Source organism: Lepidochelys olivacea, assembly GCF_965140295.1.
Source record: "Lepidochelys olivacea isolate rLepOli2 genome assembly, chromosome: 5".
Classification (NCBI taxonomy): Eukaryota; Metazoa; Chordata; order Testudines; family Cheloniidae; genus Lepidochelys; species Lepidochelys olivacea.
Window position 1 is genome coordinate 109,915,676 of NC_140415.1, and position 25,778 is coordinate 109,941,453.

General features: G+C 41.1%; 1 protein-coding gene across 4 annotated transcripts in view; it reads right to left on the bottom strand.

Moving 5' to 3' along the window:
• FREM1 (FRAS1 related extracellular matrix 1) overlaps positions 1-25,778 on the bottom strand; it is a 103,409-nt gene that overhangs the window by 24,693 nt on the left and 52,938 nt on the right. Inside the window, exons 21-29 of one of the 4 annotated variants that reach the window (XM_084629298.1) lie at positions 25,259-25,403; positions 22,207-22,348; positions 20,342-20,537; positions 19,405-19,669; positions 12,837-13,251; positions 11,391-11,592; positions 10,622-10,766; positions 6,848-6,977; positions 4,807-4,879 (exon numbers count right to left, since the gene is read on the bottom strand). In XM_084629298.1, the coding sequence (XP_084485424.1) occupies positions 4,807-4,879; positions 6,848-6,977; positions 10,622-10,766; positions 11,391-11,592; positions 12,837-13,251; positions 19,405-19,669; positions 20,342-20,537; positions 22,207-22,348; positions 25,259-25,403 (1,713 nt within the window). Of the gene's footprint in view, positions 1-4,806; positions 4,880-6,847; positions 6,978-10,621; positions 10,767-11,390; positions 11,593-12,836; positions 13,305-19,404; positions 19,670-20,341; positions 20,538-22,206; positions 22,349-25,258; positions 25,404-25,778 lie in introns of those variants that run through there. The other 3 variants (XM_084629300.1, XM_084629299.1, XM_084629301.1) reach the window with 3 other exon arrangements.

The window sequence follows — 25,778 nt, forward strand, 5'->3', positions numbered from 1 at the left end:
CTGGACTCCTGCTGTTCTCCCAAATAACACTAAGAGACCAAATTTGTTCCTGGACAATGATGATTCAGTTCATGTGCATACACTGTAATAAAAAGCTGCCTTAGACATGGGAAATGATGGCTACAATACATAGATTTAGGAGTTCAGTTGCAATTTTAAAGAGAAATGTGATGTATTCTTTTTATTTTAGAATCTTAATTCTAGAGATGCTACAATTATTTAAAAAATTTGCATAACTAATCAAAAATTACACTGACTTTTAGTACTATACTTCAGAAGCTAGCTTCTGGTCTCTGTTACAAATTTTGAGTAATTCCTGGCTTTAATTGTGTTATTTCAGATTTACAGCAGTGGAAATGAGAACAGATTGTAGTTCTAATGTAAAGGGTTATTCTGGTTATTAGTTGAAAGACCAATAAATAATCATAATCATATATATAGATGTATATATTTACACACACACAACAAAAGGCTTTAGAGGTGAATGCAAAGACCTTCTTTTAAACAATTCCATTCAGAAAAGTTGCATTTCAGTTGGTCAGACCCAGATCCCAGAATGGGCATTATTGTTATTAGTACTATTTTTGGATTAGTACTCTTTTTGTGTACAAAACTGACTCACAAAGTTAAGATGGATGTTCCGCATGCATGTAGTAAGATACATATATACAATATTAATTTTTAGGCTGCCTCTGTTGGCCTCCCACTTCTTTTGGTCTCCATTTCCTAGTTACCTTTCAGGTCCATCTCCAATCTGAGATTATGGGCTTTTATCCAACGCCCACTGAAATCAATGTAAATACTCCCGTTGACTTCAATCAGCTTGGATTGGCTCCTATGCCACCACTAACTTTCATTTGTAATTTATTATTTTTATTTAATGAGTCCATCACAGTGGACTCTGAGCATGTGTTTTTAAAATAAACATCAAATTAGTTCACCAGTGTTAACTAATTAGACCGCTCCCCACAAATTAAAAATAAACCCAAACACCAGCATCCTCTCAAGATAAAGCCTGAGAAAATAAATTACTTTACACGATGCCCTGAAGTCAACAGATCTGGGGCTCCTGCCAGTGTAAAGCTAGACAAAGGACCTTCCAGGGGGATAATCTGCCAGTGGGAAGAGCAGTAAGGCAGCATGGAAGGCATGTGTAGGAAGTTCATGCAGTACAACAAGTGAAGGATACTGGCTGGAAAAGAGGGGTGGGATATGCCAGATCAGCATATCCCATAGCCAGCCTCCACCTGCAGACCTCTTATGGAATACCACTTATAAACTAAAGCAGCCTCCACCTCTGGTAGAAACCCCAGGGGAGGACAACAACAGTAAAGTGGCCTGCCCTCCCCCAGGGTGAATCAATGTACACTTCCCTGCACCAAGTTCAGAGCATTAGCTTCCCAGAGTAGCCGGACAATGGAGGGGAGTATATCCCAGTTAAGGGCCTTGCACTGAAAATACTCTGCCCACAACCTCTAGATGTTTCAATCTAAAGAACGGTAGGTTGAGTGCATCAGCTGATCTTAGGCATTTGGTGAAGGAGAGGTGACCTCCTAGGTCGTCAGAACCCAAAGCATTTAGGGTGTGTGTTTGGTTTTTTTTACACTAGTCTCAACATCCTCTATTGCATTTTTTAATTTAAAGTAAAAAGTCTAATGACAAGGTCTCTGGTTCTGCACTGTTATCCAGAGCAGAAGACACCCACTCTTCGGCCAAAACTGCCACAGAGGGAGTGCCCTTAATACAATTTTTTTATCTGCTCCTACTCTGTTGCTGCTATTCCATCCGTATCTTCCACCCTCTCTGTGCTGAATACTCCCGTCAGCCATTGGGAAGAATCAGTGATTTCAGAGGTGTGCTAGGAAAGTGAACAGATTCCCCCACCTATTGGGTTTATTGCTTTATGGCCATCCACCCTCTCTAATATGTCTCTAAAAAAAGACCAGAAGTTACCTAGAAATTAGACCTGTACTTCCCCATTATGTCAAAGCTGAAACATTTCCAGCAAATTTTAATTTGTTGATTAGTCTTTTAACTGAACTGTCACAAATTTTCCTATGTGATAGCCAGGCAAAGACTGCAGTCCTATGGCATCTCTGTAGCCAAAACACTGCTTGCATTGCCTTTTTTCACAACAAAAGCTGAGATTCCAACTGAGAGATTCACCACTGCAGACTCCACATGGTTGGGTTGGAATTTGCTTATCACCTCCCCCTTATCTTCTGTTTTTCAGATGCAGATAAGTGCTTAGGCTATTTTCCCATGAAACAAGTGTCGTTTGTTTGAGGTTTCCACAGATATTTCTCATTTCTTTTATAATCATGGTGATGTTTTGTAATTGAAATTTTACTCCTGGCACCACTGGCATAATCTCAGTGGGCATTTCAGGAAGCAGTCTGAACTCTGTGGGCCACATTTCCAGAAGTCAAGTCCTAGATTATGTCTAGAAAATATGCACAGGCACAGTTAGTGCTGACAACTTGGGCCTGCATCTACAAAGGAGCCGGAGGTAATTTTGAAAGCAAATGGGTTCTCTTGCCTAGTTATTCTTTATATGTGAAAAACCAGATTCTTAGAGGCACAGCACTAAACTCTGCCCAGGCAGAGGTGGGCTAGTGTGACTTTAAGCATCTTTGCACCCTCCTGATCTGGGGCTGCTTCACAGCTTGGGACCTATGTAAATTACAGCAACTTCTCTAGGCTGCCGTACTGGCCTCACCACTGCCTAGAATCCCTACATTAGGGGTTGCTAGGGGGACCTTATGGCTGCCTTCTGCAGTTCTTTGCCAGGGAAATCCTCCCCAACCTGGCTCTGGGGCTTTTAGGATCTCCTTTACACTGCTATGGCCATTTTACCTGGCATAAAAGGAACAGAGCAAGGGTGAGAATCTCAACCTATCTGATAAAAATTCTGATCACACAAGAAATCTGTGGGAAAGCCAGGAACTGAATCCAGATGTCCTGAATCCCATTCTAGTTTCTTAACAACAAGAACAGGTTTCAGAGTAACAGCCGTGCTAGTCTGTATTCGCAAAAAGAAAAGGAGTACTTGTGGCACCTTAGAGACTAACCAATTTATTTGAGCATGAGCTTTCGTGAGCTACAGCTCACTTCATCGGATGCATACCGTGGAAACTGCAGCAGACATTATATACACTATATATATATATATTATATATTTCGGAAGTGGCCCAACTTGATGATCACTTTAGATAAGCTATTACCAGCAGGACAGTGGGGTGGGAGGAGGTATTGTTTCATGATCTCTGTGTGTATATAATGTCTGCTGCAGTTTCCACGGTATGCATCCGATGAAGTGAGCTGTAGCTCACGAAAGCTCATGCTCAAATAAATTGGTTAGTCTCTAAGGTGCCACAAGTACTCCTTTTCTTCTTTCAACAACAAGAACATCCTTCTTTTCACTACCGAGTTAGCCACGCTTCATACCTAAATTGGCACTGAAGTGTCGCTTTTACCATTCTACTATATAGGACTCCATTACATTTACTACTGTACTGTTAGCTCAGGTACTGTCTTACCCAGAGATGGGCCCCAAACTGCAAAATTCAAATCTGAATCCGGACCCAAACATCAGACATGTTCATATCTGGGATTTTGATTTAAATTTATCTGCAATCTTAATGTATTATTAACTGTACTTTTATGGGGAATATATCATTGCATATAATTTTATATAATGTTCTCTCAGCAGTAATGCAGTACTATATGAAACAAAATCTACGTAGTCTCCCCAGCTACATCAGCAGCTTGATAAAGTCAAGAAGATACACTTTGTGTTTGGAACTACGGTGAGAAGTTGATTTCTCGTCATGGTGAAAGTTCAGGACATTTATCATCTTGGTAGGAAAGTGCGCCACAGGGAAGCGCATCACAAAATGGCAAGTCAAAAATGTGTAGATGATAGTAGTTATATTGTTCTGCAGCACTTCTTCCATTTCTATTATTCGTTAAACTACCATCCTGTACTTCTGCAAAGGATAGCAGATAAGCATCTGTCTCTTTAAAAAGGGCATAATGAAAATTACATCATCTCACTTCAGAAAATAAATATTGTGTCTGCCATTTGGAGTTCTCTTCCATGAGCTATATTAGAAGCAATTGGAGGGAGTCCCTCTGCACAATTTAGCATTCAGACACAAATGATAAAAATGTGAAAGCCCTCAACAAAGCTTCCATTATGCTTGGCAGTAATTGCCACGTTTGTTGGCGGTCTCAGCAGAGAGGCCAAGAAATGATAGGAGGTGGAGACTGATCAGTCCATTGAGTGGTTTGCATTTAGGGTGGGGAAGATTGCACTGGCAATGACCTTGCTTTACCTTTTCAACTGATGAGTTAAAACAGTGGTTCTCAACCAGGAGTCCGGGGCCCCATGAGGGACTGCAAGCAGGTTTTAGGGTGTCCGCCAACAGGGCTGACATTAGACTTGCTGGAGGCCAGGGCAGAAAGCTGAAGCCCCACCGCCTGGGGCTGAAGCCTAGGGCCACGAAGCCTGCCACCCAGGGCTGAAGCCAAATCCTGAGAAACTTAGCTTTGTGGTGCTCCCTGTGGCATGTGGCCCTGGGCAACTGACCTGTTTGCTACCTCCTAACGCTGACCCTGGCTTTTGTATGCAGAAAAACAGTTGTTGTGGCACAGGTGGGCCATGGCATTTTTATAGCATGTTGGAGGAGCCTCAGAAAGAGAAAGGTTGAGAACTGTTGCATTAAAAGACTTTGCTCTCCAATATGGCACATTTCACAATTAATTAATTCATTGTAAAATTAAAACTGATATACCACTACGTACCTGGATCAAACTGAATGAGCTTAGAGGGAGTCACAGTAAAATCCTTTCCCAATGTAGCAGACACTTCATTAACCTAAGAAGAAGTTAAACAGAAAATTCCATACAATGGAGAAGCTCAGTCTTTCCAAATCTTTTTAGTCTATTTAACCAAACCAATGCAGTCTAGTGAATGCTTCAACCTACTATGGATATTCATCACCATACTCTGTGAGGTCTCAAAGACACACACAGTATTGTACGGTTCACTGTGACACTTGAGTGAGAAAAGAAATAGGAAGAAAAATAAATCTTGCCAGTTCAAACAGGAGAAAAAACCTCAATTCCAACCTTGCTTTGGGTTAAAAGTCATAATATAAAAGCTTATTGCGCATCTTGTCCTTTTGCTTCTCAAATCACTACACAAATAGTATCACTTAGCATTTTTATTCAGCAAAATCTGGGGCCATAGTTATAGCTGGCACTTGGAGACAGATATAATAGCTCCCTGAAAGTGTACACTAGACAGCTGGCCTGGGTGATTGGAGCTGGGGTTAGCCTAGCCAGAGTAAAAGCATCCTCACAGCCTTCCTGCATTACTGTGTCCTTACTGTTTCTGCACTCACCTGTGTGTCTGGGAACATGTCCCATAGTTCTGTGCACTGATATGCTCTGGGATTCTTTCCCAGTCAATTGAGTCAATTGCAGGAGAATTGGTCTGTCCCTTGGGGGAATTGTGGGAAGGGCATTTGAGGATTATCAGCTCTTGAGAGATCTTACCGCCGCTGGTATCCTCACTGCAGAGTTGGTGGGTTCCAGCCCAAGATAAAACACCACTTGGGCTTTAAACCAAGCAAGCATGGGTTCAAAGTGCAAATAAGTACAAGCCTGAGAGTTGTGCATGTGGATGGTAGGGGCTGTGTGGCAAAAACATAGGGAGGAGCACGGGCTAAGGTGTAGATATACCCAAACAGTGCGTCGTTACACTACAACATCAGCATTACTGTGTGGCAGCATCCAGCCCTTCACTTGGGGGCCTTGTGCTCCCATTTCTACTGAGAGTAGGAATAGTTTGTGTGCAGGGCTATCCATGGGCACCATTGCCTAGTCAGGGTGGGCATGTACATACACATGAGGAAGCAGGGGGAACCATGACTCTCCATGACTTTTCACAGGAGGTAGAATTTGGGAGGCCAATTTCCACCCTATATTCTTATTGCTGGGCTTGATTTATCTGGCCTACAAGTGCCATATGCTCAGTACCAACCAGAATATGACCCTTAGAGTGTAAACCAGTGGTTCTCAACCAGCGGGCCGCATGCGGTCCAATTAGCACACAGCTGCGGCCCAGCTCAGCTGTGCGCTAAAGTCGTGGGCTCCAGGATCCCAGCTGCCGCCCAGCCCCAAACAGCAGGGTTGGGGTTCTGGGGCCCCACACAGCAGGGGTTGCAGTCCCTGCCGCCCATCCCACGCTCAGTTCTCCACTCCTGGCCCCACTCTGTGGAGGTGTCTCTGGGCAGAGGGTGCTGAGCATAGGGGTTTGTGTGTGGCAGGGGGTTAGGCGGGGGACACTGGTTCTCAACCTGGGCCCAGATAACACTTTGTGGGCTGAATCTGCGGCCCACAATGATAAATAGGTTGAGAACCACTGGTGTAAACAATCCTATGCACGATAAAGGGAAAAACAGCCTGAGATATACCATTTTGGATCCAATCGTAACCCCACTGAAATCAATGACAAAATTTCCACCTCAGCGAGGATAGGATCAGACTCTATGTTCTCAGTTAGAGCTATTTACTGCCATCAGTCTACAACCCCTGATCTAGTTGTGTTATAAGCTGCTGAACCAAAATATGCTATGCTAGTCAGAGAAACTGTATTAACACTGTACGAGCAAGAACAGAGTCTTGACAAACGCAGCTTGAACCGTATTGCCTCTTTGCTGATATAGCGCATGATTACTTGCTTACCGACCCAATCAAACAGCTCATGTAATTATAAGAAGAAAAGTAACTGCCCCAGATCATTATTCACTTCCAACCCGAACTTTATGTTTAACCGTACCTTCACTGCAATAAAGGCAGAGTCTATGGAGTGCCCCGATCTGGTGATTTTCAAAGACAACATTCCCACATTCTCACATACTTCGTACTCAGCTTGTTGCATTTCAATTTGAGACCACCTCAGTTCCAGACTGTGGGGGGGAGGGGGGGGGACGAGAGGAGGAAAGAAAATCTGTGTGAAAAACTCTTTTGCAGTCCACAGGGATCCCTCCTGCTGACTATGGCTTTGGTACAAGTGACATTTCTCTCTTGATTGTTGATTCAGTGAATACACACAGCAAGTTTCTGTTTTCAAACCAGTGGGTTTGTTTGTGAGATTGTGTTAATTAGAGATAGGAGAAACAGTTAAATAAATTAAGAATTCCAACTGAGTCTTCACCTACCCACTGAACCAGATGTGAACATCTTCTCAGGGCCAAATCCTATTCTCACTTAAGTCAGTGGAAGTTATGGTTCTATGGGACCAAGATCTGATCCTAGGATCTGTTTGGCTAAGCCAGATTCTCTCTCTCCTGTTTGATTTCAAATAAATCCATTGTTTCTTCCCTCCATTTAGTTTTATTTTACTGTGACTCTCCAGTATTCTCCCTGTATCATTGCCTCTTCCTTCTTACAGCTCTGCCGGGATCCAGACCCCTTACCTACTCAACATGCCCCACCCCTGTGGTTCCTCTATTCCCACAGGCAACTCTGGCTGCCTTTCAAACCAGCTCCCAGAAACTGCTGAATTCAAATCTTGTATAAAACACCCCACAGAATCACTTAGGAGGGAATTGGGCTGGACTTACTGTAAAGTCACAAGTTGGGAATGGTGGAGGAAAACATGGGATGAACCCTCTTGAAGGGTTGAGCTTAAAGAAGGGGCTGAGTGGAGAGTCAGAGATGAACTGAGAGAATGCCTCAGCAATGCCACTTATGAATCATTATCTAGAAAGCTTCCAAACTTTTGGGGGTATGACCATCTCTAGTGCTACTGGATGTTATCCCCAACACACACACACACACACACACACACAGAGCCTTGGCACTAATGGGGAAACAAACTCCTTCTGAACCAATTTGTAAAGTTTGTAATGTACAGACTATCTATATACCAAGTTGATAGATTTCCACTCCATACGGCTAAATGCAGTGCCTTGCATAATGACAGGCTACTCTGAAACCTATATACCAAGTGTAATGTTAGTGTGTGGGCTGCTGGAAATGGTTTCACATCAGAGGCTTAAAAGATAAAAATTGATATTATAAATGTATGCCTTGAAGAAGAACAATGAGGCCTTTGCATATTTCTGAGGATCACAAGGACCCCGAGGATGCGTTGGTGAGTGCTTTGAAACCATGATGTCAATCATCCATCGTTTCTGCAATGAGCTCCTCTTTGGCAATGTCTTCACATCTTACTGCATCTGATGTGATTTCCTGAGTATCATTCTTGTCTCTTGGCTTTTCTACATGAGGAAACTGACTGACACAGCCATAGCACAAATACTATTCCAGTATAGCTCTTCTGGAATAACTCCCCTCTGAGAACACTCAGTTCCAAAATGAAGATGATTTTCTTTACCTAATTAATCTAGAATAAAATCACTTTTATTTCAGAACTCAGTGCCCATACAGGGGAGTTATTTTGGAATAGCTAAATTATACCAGAACAGATAGAGCAGAATAGATATTCCTCTGCAGCTATGCCAGGAAACTCCCCCAATGTAGAGAAGGCCTAAGTTACATCCTCAGAGTCACAACAGAGGGACCTTTAATTTTTTCATGTATTGTAAAGCACACTGTATAGCACTAGGAATTAGAATAGTCATCCTCAGCCTATCCACGTTTCAGGAAATGTTCAAAGTCTGATCCTGTACTAATTCAGCATCATTCAAATCAATGTTTGTGCTTTTATTGAAATGATATGCACTTTCAAGTCATCACTATTTTTTGAGTGTGCTATAATTGTATTACACATTCAGATAAACCCAACTCCACCATTTTAATGCAAGGTTAAATTTGGAGTTTTTCATTAAAAAACCAACACCCTGGTGTCCTGGCCAAACTCCAGTCCAGTTAATTACTGTACATTCTACCTCTCTAAAATTTCCCCTGAATTTTCAATGGGAGAAACTCGTATTCTTCAGGTTTCAGAGTAGCAGCCGTGTTAGTCTATATCCGCAAAAAGAACAGGAGGACTTGTGGCACCTTAGAGACTAACCAATTTATTTGAGCATCAGCTTTCGTGAGCTACAGCTCACTTCATCGGATGCATGTAGCTCATGAAAGCTGATGCTCAAATAAATGTGTTAGTCTCTAAGGTGCCACAAGTCCTCCTGTTCTTTTTGTTATTCTTCAGCTTCCTTCCTAAAAAAATGTGGTGCCCTGGTGCTGACATACAATAGTTCCCAGATTCCATCCCAGAGGTGGCTGCATCAAAATGGTGGGTAAGTGGTCTTTACATACATAGTGGGAAAAATGTGTACAATAATAATTCACCTTTGAGACTGTACAGTGCTATAACAAAGTGCCTAGGTTAGCCAGGCTCATATGAGGTTGACTATAGAGGCATCTATTGACATAGTCTGGTACTGCATTAACTTCAGTCCCAATTATCAATGCCTTTTCTCACTACTCCATGGTGAAGCAATGTTCAGATAGTTCTTGTGAAATCAACTTCTTTTTTTCTTCCATGGGGTCTGGTTTGTAGACACCAAGTGTAGCACACGTGGATAGCCCTGACCATCTTTCTTGTTCACCTCAAATTAAACAAGCTGGTTCAACACTCAGTTGAATTTTCAGAAATAAAATAGAAACATTTCCAGCCAAATAGAATTTTGCTCACTAAGGACTTGTCTGCACAGAAACACACAAAGTTAATCTGAATTAACTAAGAGTGTGAATGTAAACTAAATCAGTTAAATTGCATTAAATCCCTGTATGGACATTCTCATTCAGAATTAAAGTGGTCTTGATTCTGGTTAGCTTAATTTACTTCCAAAGTGATGCTGTCTCCTTCATTAGTTATTGTTCTCAAAGAGTATTTTAGCTGAAATGAGGGAAACAAATGAACTGATTCCCCAGTATCATATCAACTAATACACACACACACACACACACAGGATTCATGGGGTTTATTATAGGCTAAGGTGAAACTTCAGTGGATGCCTGTTAAAATGTTTGCCACACATGAGTGGGGAGAAGAGGGTCCCTGCATTTTCTCCCCTCAATGTACCCATGCAAAATATAGCCCATACAGTTTTTATTACTTGATGTTTTCTATTTGTTGCTTTGGGAGGCCATTGCTCTCAGCACAGGCCTAGAGTGACCTCCAGCTGCAAGAGGATGTATGTGAAGCTGACAACCTGGTCCAAGGCAGTATTTGAACTCCAAGTTTATGGGCCTCGTTCTCATTTACATTTAGGCCCCTTTATACCTCTCTGAAAGGGTAATGTAAAGGGGAGAATAAGAGCATGTGTGTGTGTGTGTGTGCGTGGTCATGTAGAGTGAGAAATGTAGTATTTGACTGAAAACTGGTCCTTTGTATTTCTTCAGTCCAAAAGGACAACAGCTCCCCATTCTTTTACAGTCATTCATAAGGAATATCTCTTTAGTCTTTTACTCGGAATTTCCTGAAAAAATGCTGCAATATGAACCTGTGAAACTGTATACAAATTTTTTTTCTTCAGCTTCAAAACCAACAATAGCTGATTTGACTTAAGGCAGAAAGTAGTCCCAATGCACAAGTCATGCACATTGTATTGAACTGTTTAGAATAGAAAATCTAAGTTACGTTTGGGGGGCAGCAGAGTTTCCGGTGGGATCTGTGACTTGAAACTCCAAGCTGTCTGAATTCACCTCCCAGGATGGATTGATGACATAAAGTATGATTTTGCCATTTAAATCCTTTTGGCTGAATCCTTCCTGGATAAATCCACCTGGGAAAGAGGGAAAACATTAAGATAAATCAAAATCCAGTTAAACAAGAGTTAGCAAAAGCCACATGATTTGAACTGATTATTATAAAACTTTTTCTTTGTTAACTCTTTGAATTCTGCAGCATAGTACATAGATCTTCCGGAAATCTACCCTTTCCTCTGCATAGTGCACTGCAGTGTTTACTAACCCACCCCGCCCAGCAATTATCCAGTTCCCAAGGGACATCACATCAAATGACCTGGGAACAGAATCGCTTCCTTTGTTCACTATTTATCATTGTTTTTCCTGCCATTTAGCTTATAACACATCTGTGATACATCAGGGCTTTGTCCCTTTCTACACTGATGTTTCAAGCTTCATTTGCAAAAAGCAGTTCTTGAGTTGCAGCTACAAAATATGCTACTAGGGTGTTTAGAATTCATTACGGACTTATATTTGGGTTCTGGTATTGGAACTTTCTTATCATAGTCCAGCCTCCCAAAGAAGTCTAGAATCAGAACTCAGTTTGTTCTACCACAGCTGAGAGGTTCTATATTTTGATAGGGGCACAGGGTTTGAAATCTGCCCCAGTGTGTCTCAAGATGTTTTAGATCATCATATGAAGAGGTTAAAGAACACAACACCTGTTGTTATATTTTCCAGGTAGCCATAACGTGGACCTCGTAAAATCTTAAAAATGACTTTATCCTCTTCTGTATCGGGGTCGTATGCCTTCAAGGACCTGGCAGTAATGTAAATCCCATAATTGCCATTTTTCAGGTGCTCCACATCGGAAGAACAACGGAGGTGAACAATTTTTGGTGCAGTTTTGTCCAAATGGTCCACCTGAGTCAAGGTTAAAAATAACCAATATACATTTGTTTCACAATATCAGACCTTACTAAAAAAAAAAAAAAAAAAGGTTGAGTACACAGGTACCAGCTGAAATCTGACTCAAGGCTTTGGTAATCTCACCCACTGACCTGGTCAATATATCCTCCCCAACCTGAGCTACCTTTGCATCTCCATCCCTAACCATATACTGACTTGCATTACTGCCATCGACGTCTGCCTCCCCCCCGCCAGCCCCCACCATGGCTCCTGCATCCCATGAGCTTCCCATGAAACTACTTTACTCATCCCCATCCATCTTCCAGCTTTCTTGTGAATAGGAATTCTGAGCCCCAGAAGCCTCTTTGCTAAATCTGTACTTTGACATTTCTTAGGCTTTGCTATACAGTGCAGTCTGGGTCACTTGATGCTAAAACATGCCAGATTATACAAGAACTTAAAGCGGAGGCACCTGGGCCTAATGCTGACACTGTGAGAACTTTTAAAGGTGGGGGAAACCAGAGACCAAAGGAAAGATCATAAAAAGGAGGAACTGGGTCAGGCTAAGGGGAGGCAACTGATAGGGATTCGAATTCATGACCGAGGAAGAATAGAAATCCAGCTTGCAAGCAAAGGGAGCTAAGCATTGAGACTGGTGAGAACAGAGGACTCCCTCATGGAGCAGAATTGAATGAAAGGTTCTGGTTCAGTTCTAGGGCAGGGCTGAAGTCTGAATAGATTCTTGTAAGATCTGTAAAACATATCTTCCATCACAGAACAGTTATAGACTATCAAGTTGAGTATTTTCTCCCGGATGTGACCCATGACTGATGCTTCAGTAGTCCTAACACCACCCTGCCACACTGAGTGTAGCTTATTGTGCAATATACCTTTGGGGAAAATGTGGGATTTCATCCTCACCACACCTGGGGTTAACTTTGGGGCCTTAACACTTGAGGATTGAAAACTCTTATAACATTCATCTCAACTAGTGTAACAAAGATTGCATTTTTTCCTATACTTATGTCTAATCCATTTTTGAACTATTTGCTTCAGTAATACCCTGTGGCAATGACTTCCATTGGTTAATTATCGTATTAGCCCATCCCTACCAGTTCAATCCTCAATTGCTGAGTGTCTGAAACTGAGCAGCAAGTAAGCACTAGCACTATGCCCTTTGGAGCCAGTATTTTTATACCTATTAATTAACCTTATTATTTTATTCATCTTTTTAAAACAGGCAGATTGGCCATACTTACCTGAATGGTGAATGCCACAGGCTCCATTTGCACCTTCCCATCTATGATGAAGCCGTCATTAGTCCTATCTGTTGCAACAAAGGTAAATCTGTCAATCTGGGAAGCCCCTCCTCCGTGTCTATATGCCATGTCCATGTTGTCCACATCTTGTTGGGTGAAATTGTGATGCAGCAGCACTGCCCCACGGTAGCACAGGTGGCCATATTGAGGGAGCTGTGCCAAGAGGAAAGTAAGGTTCTTTGAGGAAGTGTCAGGATCTGAAAGCTGCAGGACATCAGGAGAAAGGAGTGCCATAGTGCCTTCCACTAATCTTAACCCCTTGTTCCTAGACACTATGGGCAAAGCTTGGTCCACTGTCTCCAGCGTGATCTCGAACGTTCCATGGTTAGTCTTCAGTCCATTGCTGATGATAAATCTGGCAAAGAGAGGCAAGGCAGCCTTCAGCATGTGTTCTTGATTCACCATCTACTGAAATGAAATGATAATACACACCTTTACTAAAGGATTTGCCTCACGGTAACTCTGAAACATACATCAAAAACTGGATCTCTGACAGTATCCTGTTTTTCTTTTGACTCAAACCCAGACCAAACTGGGGATAGCCATACAACTTAGGGTATCAAGTATCAGAAGGGTAGCCGTGTTAGTCTGGATCTGTAAAAGCGGCAAAGAGTCCTGTGGCACAGGACTCTTTGCAACTTAGGGTATGTCTACCCTGCAATTTTTCTGTGAATGAACTACACACAATGCTGATGAAAGGTTCTCACTTGCCAAAGTCTTCATTCAGTTACTTTTGTCATTACCTAACTGGAAAAGGTCTTCTCCTCAGTTAGCCAGCTCAGCCCTCAAGTGGCTGGAGAGCCTAGTGGTATGGCTCTTACCCAGAGGTCCTGAGTTCAAATCCCAGAGGACAGCAATGTGCACTAAGGACTACACTATCCATCTAAGTGGAAAGATTTGTTTTGCAAAGAGCTGTTCTCTGTGGTGATATATTTCCCTTATTCTCACTGCACCCCTCAAAATATACTGCACTTTGTGTGCATGTGTTATCATGCTCACAAGTGTAAATTAACATGGGAAAGTACAACTGATATTTCAGACATAATTACAGGTGCATTCCCAGCTAGCCCCTTTTTCCTCTCATGACTGGACTGCCATTTTACATAAGCCAAATAAGGAATAGTCGACATTTTGATCATTTGTTTTGTCTTGATCTGGAGGTTGAGAGGCTTGTAAACTGAACTCAGAGAACTATTAAAAGAACCAAAAGCTCAGAACTAGGATTGCTGTGGTTTACCTTGTTTATAAGTGACCTTCATAGGTCATGGAAATGGCTTGCAGTATTATACAGGCTGTCCAACTAAAACCCTTCACTGCCTATGCCAATGCCCGATGATTAGGGGCTGACCAACTTGTAAGCAGGCACTGTGCCATCAGACAGATGGGAATGTATATAGGCAGGCCAGAGACTATATAGGAGTTAGAAGTATGTTTACTGAGGGCAGAATTCCCAGCAGGGAATATAGAGGCAGCTGTCTGTACTGACCTGAAGTTACTGTGCCCATGGTAAAGGGGATGTACTATTGCTAATTTAGCTGGATCTGATATACCGCTAGAATAATAATATCAAATGATAAGTACAAAACATTTCATTTTTTGGACCATTTTTTGGCCTTATAGAGACAGGACAAGTACAGCTGAGGGGTGCAAATTGACATAGCCACCTTTTTGGAGGGTCTCTCTGGAAGGTCCCCTGAGAAATCTCTGAAACCAATATTTAATAAAAAAAGATTTAGGAAGAACAGTTGATGTGTATGAAAAATTAGTCCAGAATCTTCTACAGGTCACTGGACAGGTTCTGTGACCATCTTAGATATATAAATAAGGATCAAAATTATAATGCAGATGTAACTTGGTCTGGCAGATAATGAAGCAGGCTGTGTCCAAGAAGTAGTTATTTCTATACTTTCCTATTTCTACACTTCAGTTTTTTGTTTATTTCAGGTTTAATGCTGCTCTGTCTTTCCCCTAGGAATGAAAAGCAGCCAACATTCTCATCACTCTGATGAAATTTGGGGGGACGACTTCAGGTTTAGTTAGGAGGACATGTCGCATGGTTTGATTTCACCATTACCAAGGTTTTATGCTTTCTGAAGTTCCATGGCAATAGAGTTGGATGCAGAACCTGCCATCTGTCATGGCATTTAAAAGATAAAAATGGAATCATAAATAGAGCCAGCTCATTACAAAATCGAGCCAGCGTGTCAAAATGGAGGACATTAGCATGTTCTTTTAGCATCCTGCTGCCAGCATCTGATGTCAGGTTGCTAATCATTTGAAGTCATCTGTCCAAACAAGCATTGCCAAATCTTTCTTCCAGGCCAGAAGCACCAAACAATACAGGGAAATTTATTACTGAAGAAATTACTTTAGCGGAAGGTAAAAATCTGATCATTTAACCTTCCCAACTCCATATAACTACTCTTACCATTCCTTGTTTAAAAAAAATAATCTACTGCAGTATTTATATCCCTATACACAACCAAATTCTTTGCCAAATTATAACAGAAAGGAACATAAATTACAGTGATTCAAACTGACATATTTATTAAAAAACCACAATCTTACTTCTATTTAACCAACCGCTTTAATTTGGATCTACTCCACTGGTCCAGACAGAAAACTTAGAGCTTGTCTACAGAGTTACATCAGTTTAATTGAAGATGTCATTTTAAACTGATTTACTTAAGCCAGTGCAAAAGACTGTGTGGACACTTATTTTAAGTTGAAACTGGATCTATTTCAGTTCAGCTTAAGTTAATTAAGAGCAGGTTTGAGCTAAACTGAAAAGCCACTCAAACTGAAATAAGTGGGTTCACATAGAGGTTTGCACCCGTCTAACTTAAACTGTGCAAGTTTGTATTCTACAGAAAACCATACTGCTTCATGACTATCACAAAGCTTCATAAAGCCAAGGAAGTTAAAAAATGCTCAGTAACTGGTATTCTCTGTTATAGAAATAAGTGATCATAAGAACAGCTCTCACAGCTAGAGCTAATTGAAAATCAGAATTTCCACCTCATACGAAATTCAAACATTTCAATGTTTGCTTTTGTTTTAAATTGGGACAAAAGGTCAAAATATTTTTTTTTTTTGTAGAATGAAAAGTTCAGATAATTTTGATTCAGAAATGTCTAAACATTTCATTTCAGCTTGTTCAGTGTTGAATTGTGTCTGCCACAGTGCCATATGGGACTTGTAGTTTGGATGCCTCATGGCCTCATTCTCTTCTTTGGGCCAAGCTTTACAGGATGATTGCAGGATATACTGCAATCATAAAAGTCCCATGAGGCATTATAGCAATTTAGCCATACAAGGGAATGATGAATCATGGGTGATGTAGTCCAACCTGGGAGCATTAGCCCATACAGGAGAATTGGGACATGAAAGCATCTAAACTACAACTCCCATGAGGCACCGTGGCAGCTCAGGCAAATTAATATAAAACTGACTGAAAACTAAATGTTTCTGTTTGGTTCAATGAACTACAATATTTTGTTTTGGTCAAAGTGAAATACTTAATTTGATTTTCCCCAAAGGAAAATCAACGAATGTTGGCAATATTGAAAATTTCCTGTGGAAAATGTAGATATTGTGAAATTCCATTTTCTGTTAAAAAAAAATTTAAAAAATCCAAACATTTTGATGGACAATTCTCAGCCAGCTCTACTCAAAGCTTATTACTATTTCTTGCGGAACATTATCTGCATTTTAATCAACCTAATACCCCCCACCATCCCAAAAAGGTTGTGTGCAATAGTGAACCTCCCTCTAGTTGCATGCTTCTTTTCTATGGCCCATTGGGGTACATTATGAACACCACCAGGAACCCTGTTCTTCCAGACACTTTGCCTCCAGAAAGTACCAGTCTGTGCTGGCTTGTGTGGCTGGTTCAGGACCTGAACGCAGATCCTCCAGTGACAGTGCATTTGGTTGTCACTAGAGTGCCAAGCTGACTCTGAAGGTGACAAACTTTTGTCTGCAAATTCTGTTGTATTTATTTCCTTGTCTTGTGGAACTAGAATAGATTAATGCTCATCAGCGTGTGAAAGAATCACTATAGAATTCAAAAAGCTTGTGGTAGAATTAATGTCACTTACTGAAGATTATAAAAAATCTATTGTATTGAAATAAGAAACACAGCACAAGAGGGCAGGGCACAATCTATATGTATCAAGGAATACATTACTAATGGTCACATACACTACTCTTCCACCATATAACACTGTTGACAACAAGAAGGTTAAGGCAGAAGTTAGTTAAATGCTTAAACTGCAAGACACAGTCACTCAATCTGCTCCAAAGAATGGCTGTAGCAAGAGGCATGAAAGAACTATCAAAGTCTAGATCAAGAAATCTGAACCCAAATTCTCAGTGTGGACAACGATTTGGTGGGAGCACTGACTCTAGTATGAAAGAAATTGGGTGTGATGCCATGAGATTGAGCACCTTATGCTAAAAGTGACACAATTAGAGCTGGTGTCCTAAAAAATAAATATGCTAATGAGCCAGATCCTCAGCTGTAGCTCTACTGAAATCAGTGGAGTTATGCTACAGCTGAGGAGCTAGGCAACTGAGAAATTTTATAAGAGAAGCACACTAACAGAATTGCATATTAGGCAAAGTGAGGCATCCTTGTTTCTTAGGGAGATAACAGTACTAAGAAAGAATAAATGATGTATGCTGTTGCTGTATAAATCAGCTAAATGTTTGATATAAGTCCTGAGAGATTTTGGGGTGGTGTACCATACCAATAAGGAGGAGTTGGAATATAAAAGACAGATAAAGGCAAATTTACAGTTTGATAAGTTTGATCCTACCCACCTGGGTTATTATTACATTGGTCCATGGAAGCAAATCATCCTTAATTTTGGCAAAAAATTTTGGGAGAGTTTACACTGATATGAGGCTTCAAATTGATAGATTAAACAGGCACCAAGATATTTAAATTAGTTTATGACTACTTAGAAAAGAGAGCTGTGTCAGAGTATGTAATTTGGCTACCTTATTAGTATATTTATTTATTAAAGTTGGTTTTGTAACCAGAGAGATAATCAATAACAACTCAGACAGAGTGATCTTATGGATTGAACCACCTATCTTAAAGCCATAGACAAAAAGCTGATGGATAGCCCAAGCTGAAGGTTCCCATTTAGAATAAACAAAAGAAGAATGGGGGAACCAATGGGAAACCTTAGAGAAAACATGGTTCAGCATGCAACCTCCAGAAAATATGAACCATTAGAAAACTTTAGTTGAGGGAAATGAATGTAATGAATATGATGCTCTAAATATTCTATCTTAGGGATTTTTATAGAACCTGCCTTCTCTGAGGCAAATCTGCTACACATAGAGAGGGGGCAGGATTGCAGGGACTGGGTGGGAGGGGCGGGGGATGCCCCTTGTGTAAAGCTCAGCTTCCTGGCAGTTCCCAGTTTGCCCGTGAGGGCGGTGGGGGAAAGGAGATGGGATTGCCAAAGATGGGGCTCCACTTTAATTCAGATTCTTGTATCTTTGCCACTCCACAACTCCTACTACCATGTGCCCTTTACAGGAGAGACAATGTGGGATGTAGGAGAGGAGATTCTTTTACCCCACACAGTTCCCCAGCAATCAAGCCAGCCATTTAGTCTAGGTGCTTTGCTAAAAATTTGCCCTTTAAATAAAACTTCCACTCAACACAGTCAAAAGACTTTTCTGTTCCAAGTGAAATAGGAAGACCTGGAAATTCCATGGGTCTTAGCAAACTGTATGACACTGAACACCATGCACTTTCAGCTTCTACCTAGCATTAACATCTGGTCTGGGTACAGTAAGGATGGACTTCCAATCCACACAACAGCACTTTGGAAATTAGCAAGAATCTCAATACCTCAGTATAAAAGGGATACAAGTCTGCATCACCTGCAGTCCTGGGGATCTTTGCCCTTGTCAGTGATAAGAGATTGTATGGCTTCAGATGGAGTGTGGTGTGGAAAATTGAAAGATAAATTAAATAATTAACCTACCTTTTTAGGAGGGAATATAAAGAACGTATAGTTGAAAAAACACATGGTTCTGAAGGATTTCAGGTATTACAAGAAATGTGCATCCCCGCTCTGAAGAATTGATTCCTTACTGAAGGAAATATTCCTTACTGAAGAATTTAATACTAAGACCAGTGGTACAATTAACAAGGAAAACTTTATAGTTTAAGGTGAAATTCCAAAAGGGATGTTACTGAGGCCCACTCTCCTGACTTAGTTGTTATCAGCCATGTATATTTGCATGTTAAACAATATTTGAACCATTATAGGCAGAAGAATATAGCCCATGCTCTTATTTCATGGTTTTAAAGGATGAGTAGTGATCACATAGTGTCAGTTAGTCAAGGCTAAATCCAAGATAGAGGTAATACTTCTTATCTTATAACCATTGGCTATTTACTACCAGCACCATCACTACCACCTTTCCATCAGTTTTGTTATTAGCCAAAGTAACAAACAAGAAGGAATTCTTCAAAGCTTACCTGAACAGATCTCGGGGAACAGCTGCCTTGCTATTGTGAACATAGCAGACTGCTTGACCTGCTACATCCATTTGGCTGAAACTTGTAATAGGGACTCCAGGATAGCTGACATACTCTATCTGTCCATACTGAGGTGGGGAGGTTATCACATAGAGGAGCTCTTCTGGTTTGTCAGTTCCATCAATTGCAAGGAGAACATCAGTTGTCAAAAAACCTCTGTCCCCCTTAGATACAGTAAATGGCCTTACGAAAACAGCTATGTCCCCTGCAAGATACATGATACCCAGTTAAAAGTGTCATATTGACATCTGTATTTCTCTCTTACCTATTGTTTTTACCTAATGTATGTAGATGAATTCATAGTTTTAAATAGTGATTGTGTAGTGTCACATTTGTCAAGGATAAATCCACAATAAAGGTTACATCTTTTGTAATACAAATCTAATGGTGGAAGTAAGCCCTCATGGTTATAGCACAAAATTGGGAGTCAGGAGTCCTGAACCATACTCCCAGCTTTGCTGTTCTTATTACATGCTTTGGAGAAATTACTTACCATTTTTCTGTGCCTTGGTTTACCCATCTACAAAATGAGTATAATACCCACTTTACCAAGATATTGTCAGTTTAGTCTATATTTATAGACATAAAGCACTTTGAGGTCCTATGAGGTGAAGGATAAAGTATTAATTGAGTGTACAACCTTTTGAAACCTTAGGAAGCCTTCTTTACAAATAATTTTAAAAGACCCTATCCCACAATGAGTTCCATGCAGGCAGTCATGCTACTGCGGGCCTGGAGCCCCACTGAAGATAATTGGACCCTGCTCATTAAAGGGTTAAGGCCTAAGAGTGGATCATAAATGGCAATTTAATTTTATTCAGATTGTCCTGGTATAAGAATTAGTCATGGTAGAATGCAAAATTACCCAGATCTTTACCTTTTTCCATATCCTTGATAGTTATGTAGAAGTCCATTGGTGGAGATTTGTTGTCCCCATCCCACAGATGAAATGTGAAGCTGTCTTGGTTCCTGGACCCCATAGCTCCTGTATGCACATATCTCACAAGGTTCATATCTATTTCCTCCTGAGTGCACTTCATTTCAGTTTGGAGCGTCACCCAGTCCCTACCTACCTAGAAAGAATAAAAATCTGTCAGCAACCTAACATTATCCATAAGTTTTCCCAAGTTAATTTTGCTCAATTAGTAGATATTGTTCAGTTATTTACACCCTTGCCAATGACAGCCTATCTATATTCCCCTTTCATGCTTTGGACCTCCTTCCTAATGGAAGGTTTCAGGGGCAGTACCTGGCAGGAGCTTTGTAGTCAAGCAGCCAGAAGAGCTGGTGGAAAAGCGGATGCTAAGAACCTAACAGAGCTCACTGCTAGGAAGTGTTTCCTCATATTCAGCCTACATTTTCCATTTCTTAATTTCATGCCATTACTCCTAGTTCTGCTCAGGCCCAAAGCCAACCAGGCATAAGTGAGGAGCCTGTGGGGAGTTAGAGAGACACAGGGAGAATTAGGGAGCCATGGGGTCCTTCCCTGGAAAAATTTGAAGTGTCAGGTGCAATATCCTGCATTTCAGAAGATTTCAAGGTATTTAACAACAAATATGCTAGATCAACCAAAATCTGAATATGTGGTATTGAGCAGGAGTTGTGTACCAGCATAACATGCTGCTGCTGGAGAAAATAATGTTAAAATACCAATAAGCACAGCACACCAAAACCATGGGCTTCAGACACACTCATATATTTCTTGTTAGACAGACACACAAACCTATATAAAATATTAGGAGAAGCCAGAATCTACCTAGCAGCTTATTTCCCTCCCTGAGGTATGGGGCACGAGGCTCCCATTTCCAACACCATCATTCCAGAACCAAGCCCCACTTGTCTCACAGAATCATGCTACCTGGAATACAATGGCCCATTTTCTACATAACAAGTTAAAAAGAAAAGTTAGTACATCTGCCTTGCTTTTTGTTCTGATTGCTCATCTTTGGTCAATAATTTTCTTCTCTCCTGTTTCTATTCCTATTTTTTCAGTGTCTCTTTCTTTCTCATTAACACTTATTCTCTGACCTTCCCTTTCTCTTTCTCCACCTATCTACTTTCCTCCTCTCTCACTGATAGGTTCTCTCCTGCACCACTGGGGAGTGTCTCATTGTGGGGTCTCCTTCCACTCTCTTCCTGGTCCCTGAAATATCTCCCCATCCTCTGTCCCTGGGGTTGTTCTTTCCCCCATTTGGTCTTCTCTCTCCTCTTCCTCCCATTGGGTTTCTTCCCCTCTAGGATCTCCACCATCATCCCATGAAGATCCTGCCTAAGGTGACCAGATGAAACGGACAAAATATTGGGACACATGGGGGAAGGAAAAAAAAAAAGAAAAAACCCCGCCAGAGCCGAGTTGCCAAAGCAAAAAAAAAAAACAAAAAAAACAAAAAAACGCCGGAGCGGCCAAAGCCGCAATATCAGGACAAATGGCGTCCCGACCATGCATCAGTCGGGACGCAGGACAAAGAACTAAAAATCGGGACAGTCCCAATTTTATCGGGATGTCTGGTCACACTAATTCTGCCATGGTTTTAACCTCCCCTTCACCCCCCATCTGCAACTCCCACCTCTAGTATCAAAACCTCTGTATCTTGCATGGTTCAGCTACACAAGTCAGTTCGCCATAGCAGCGTATTCCAAAACATGAAAGACATTCAGGATAAAAGGAGAATCAGCTTCTTTTTGTTCTAACAAGAGAGAGTTGTTTGCTTGCTTGCTTTTTGTTAAAGCACAAAGACTAACCTTGAGCTGAAGCTGCCCGTTTTCTGGAATTCTTTCAAATAAATAGTAAATTCTCTCCCTGGGGGTGTCTTTATCTTCAGCTGACAGAACAGCACTAGAAATTATTCGGGTTTCACCCATGTTCACCGCTATCTCATCCTTCCTGAAAAAAGAAAAGCCTCATGCACTGATATGAAAACAGAAAAGTAACCTTTCCAACAAGTGATATTACTGCCAGGAATCGTATTACTCAGAAGCTGACAAGAATAGTAACTGCAGAATGACTAAAGAAGAACACATAGATCTGCAAAACAGCAAGCAGAGATGACTGATTTCTCATAACAGTGAAAAGCAATACCAACAAAACAGATCTGAAGCAACTTTGGATCTAACAACAGGAATCAATTCTGTCTGCCTCCCTCCACAGTCATTATCTGGGTTACCTTAAAGGGGCAATATGAACAAGGTGGCCATACCAACAGGTACGCCATTGACCCTTTAGGAGACTTAATTAATTGGCTGTTCAATCATTGCCTGGCTGAGTCCCAAAAAAGAGCTTATACAAGGAACAGAGGCCCATTCTGCTGGTTGCCTATGATTACCTCCTCAGACATTCCATTAGCCCTCCAGGATCAAATCACTGTAAGGTTTTGCTTATGGCCTTTTGCTCATTGGTGTCTGTGGCTGCCATTGCACAAGAAAAAACAGAGTCAGATAGGATGGACGTCCCAAAATGGTTTTAAATTCCCCCAGAGACTTACTCCAGCCTAATTCTCAGTCTCTCTTTCTCTCTCTCTCTGTTTCCCTCCCTTCAGCTAGTACCTGCCTCTTAGCAGCTCTCTATCCACATAATTTTACTATTGTTATTATTTATTACTTGTATACCAGTAGCACTAACTATGTACTAGGCACCAACCAGAGATAAGGTAAGACACAATCCCTGCCCCAAAGAGCTGACAATCTAAGAAGACAAGCAACATACAAAGGGATTAGAAGGTGGGTTAAAAAAACACAGCACTACTATAGGTACATTTAAAACAATACTGTTATCTGACCCCCAACTCTTCATCTACCTAGGCAGAATTAGTTGGCTAATTCTTTCTGGTATCAGACTAGAGGGTCTTGAAGAGGGACTTTGGAGGGTGGGGGAAATGAAGTGGCTTTACATTCGGGGAAGGTGTTCCACGCAGCAGGGCTAAGTGGAAGAAGGTGCAAAGGTGATTGTGCAGTACTCATAGTGATTCAGAGACATCAACGGCTAGATCAGGAACACCCTGTCAGTACTTTTCAAGTCTGCTTACTTTCCCAACTGCATGGCATGTGCAGGCTATTGGAGAATGGGACTAAAGTGGGGAGGAAAGGTGATCCCAAATCAAAGGGTGAGCAATATTCCCCACTGGGGATGACTAATTATAAGATTTAATCACTGCCTGTCAAGGAAGCAACACAGTTTCTGGGTTCATCTGGGCACAGGAGGTGAAATACACTTATCTGCAGTCACCTCCATACCTGACTCCAAAGAGAGAGAGTAGGGAATGGTGTACTGAACTTTATCCAAACAAGAAAAATATCAAGGGATATTTGATCAGTAATTATGATTACATCATTTCATTTTACTAGTATGTAAACTGTACCCTGCATTCTAAGCTATGGGCACTATTCTTGCTCATGTGTACTATATACCTTTTTGTGATCATGTAATTGTAAAATTAACTTTTGTATTCCGTATTTTTCTCTGGGTTCATGAAGTTACACATTCTTAAAATCTATTCCTCTGCATTTAGCAAGGAGTTCTAGCAGTTTAGGAAATATTGTTTCCAATAACCATCATCAGTTAAAGGATGAAACTTTTCACAGAGGGATCATAAGAAGATAAGGGATCATAAGAAGATGGCCATACTGGGTCAGACCAAAGGTCCATCTAACCCACTATCCTGTATTCCGACAGTGGCCAATGCCAGATGCCCCAGAGGGAATGAACAGAACAGGTAATCATCAAGTGATCCATTCCCTGTAGCCCATTCCAAGCTTCTGGCAAACAGAGGCTAGGGACACCATCCCTTCCCATCCTGGCTAATAGCCACTGATGGACCTATCCTCCATGAACTTATCTAGTTCTTTTGTGAACCCTGTTATAGTCTTGGCCTTCACAACATCCTCTGGAAAAGAGTTAGACAGGTTGACTGTGCATTGTGTGAAGAAAATACTTCCTTTTGTTTGTTAAACTTGATGTCTATTAAAACATGTCAGTGGAAAGTTGTCCTCACTCTCCTAGTCAAATTAAAAACATCATATTTTCTTTAAATGCAACTGCAGTAGTTTACTTCTAAAAGATCAGGAGTCAGAGTGAAACATCAGTCTTGTGTGTTCCTCCATATGGCATCATCCTGAGTTTAATTCGTTTGTAAATCACAGTTTTGATGAGAGGGGAGGAAATTAACTTATCCCTTGACTGGAAGATGAATTATGATTGAGAGAAAATATTTTTAGAAAACTAAATCTACTATGAATGTTCAGAGCTTACTCCGTAACTCTGTAGAGCCTTTTAGTGACATGGGGTGATCTCAGATGATCGGGAATGGGTTCTTTCTCAATCCCCAAATCCTATGCTATTTTCAGTGTTAGCTGATATATACAATAACCACATAACACCGATGGCCAGGAGAAAGAGATAGCTGGATAGCTAAAGTCAATCGCACTGTATGTATTGGCCAGCAGAGGGAGTACAAAGATCAGAGTTGCTTTTCAATAAATATTTTAACTAAGGTCTGACAGACAAATGGAATATGTGCCTACATATAGATTACAACAGCTGTTTATTATGAAATAAAAAACCAACATGAAAAGAAACTTTGTGATTTAGGCATATTTTTGTTATCAACTGTGATCTTTATCGAGAATGCTCTTGTTAAACAGACCTATGGTGGTAGATGCAGGAACATCTTTGTTGGCATTAGTCTATGGCTATTTATGGCAGAATAGCCCTATTAATCACTATTTTGCTGTTTTGATCACTGTTGAATCATTTCATCTGAACACATCCCACAATTTGGAATAGGAACATGTGGCTTACTTGCTCAGCATTGGTTTCTCATCATTAACTGGGATGACCTTTACCAGAATGGTTCTGAGGACTTTATGTTTCCCATCTGACAGCTGGAGTGTAAAACCATCAGTGAGGTTTTCAGAGTCATCATGCATGTACACCAGCCTCATTCCTGGAGAGAGGGGGGAAAAAAGAGAGAAAATAAAACCTGTCTCCTTCAAAATCTCTTTCATGACATGTCCCTCTGCCTCCATCATCCTCCCCCTCTCCCCAACCCACCATGTCTTCTGGTCACAGCCAGTTTGTTTCAGCTAGCAGAGGACAAGCCATGTAAGCAGCAGCTGTTCATTAATCCATCAGTACACCAGCAACTCAAAAAGAGCAGCATGACCTGTTAAAAGAACAAAACTCCTTTCCAAACTATCTTTGTTCTGAAAAGGTAAAAATTTTCCATCCAGTCCCATCCACCCCAATTTAAAACTTCTACTTGACTGGGGGATAAGATGGTCAGATATCACTCCTCTGTGTCTTAACTGATCCTTAGAGA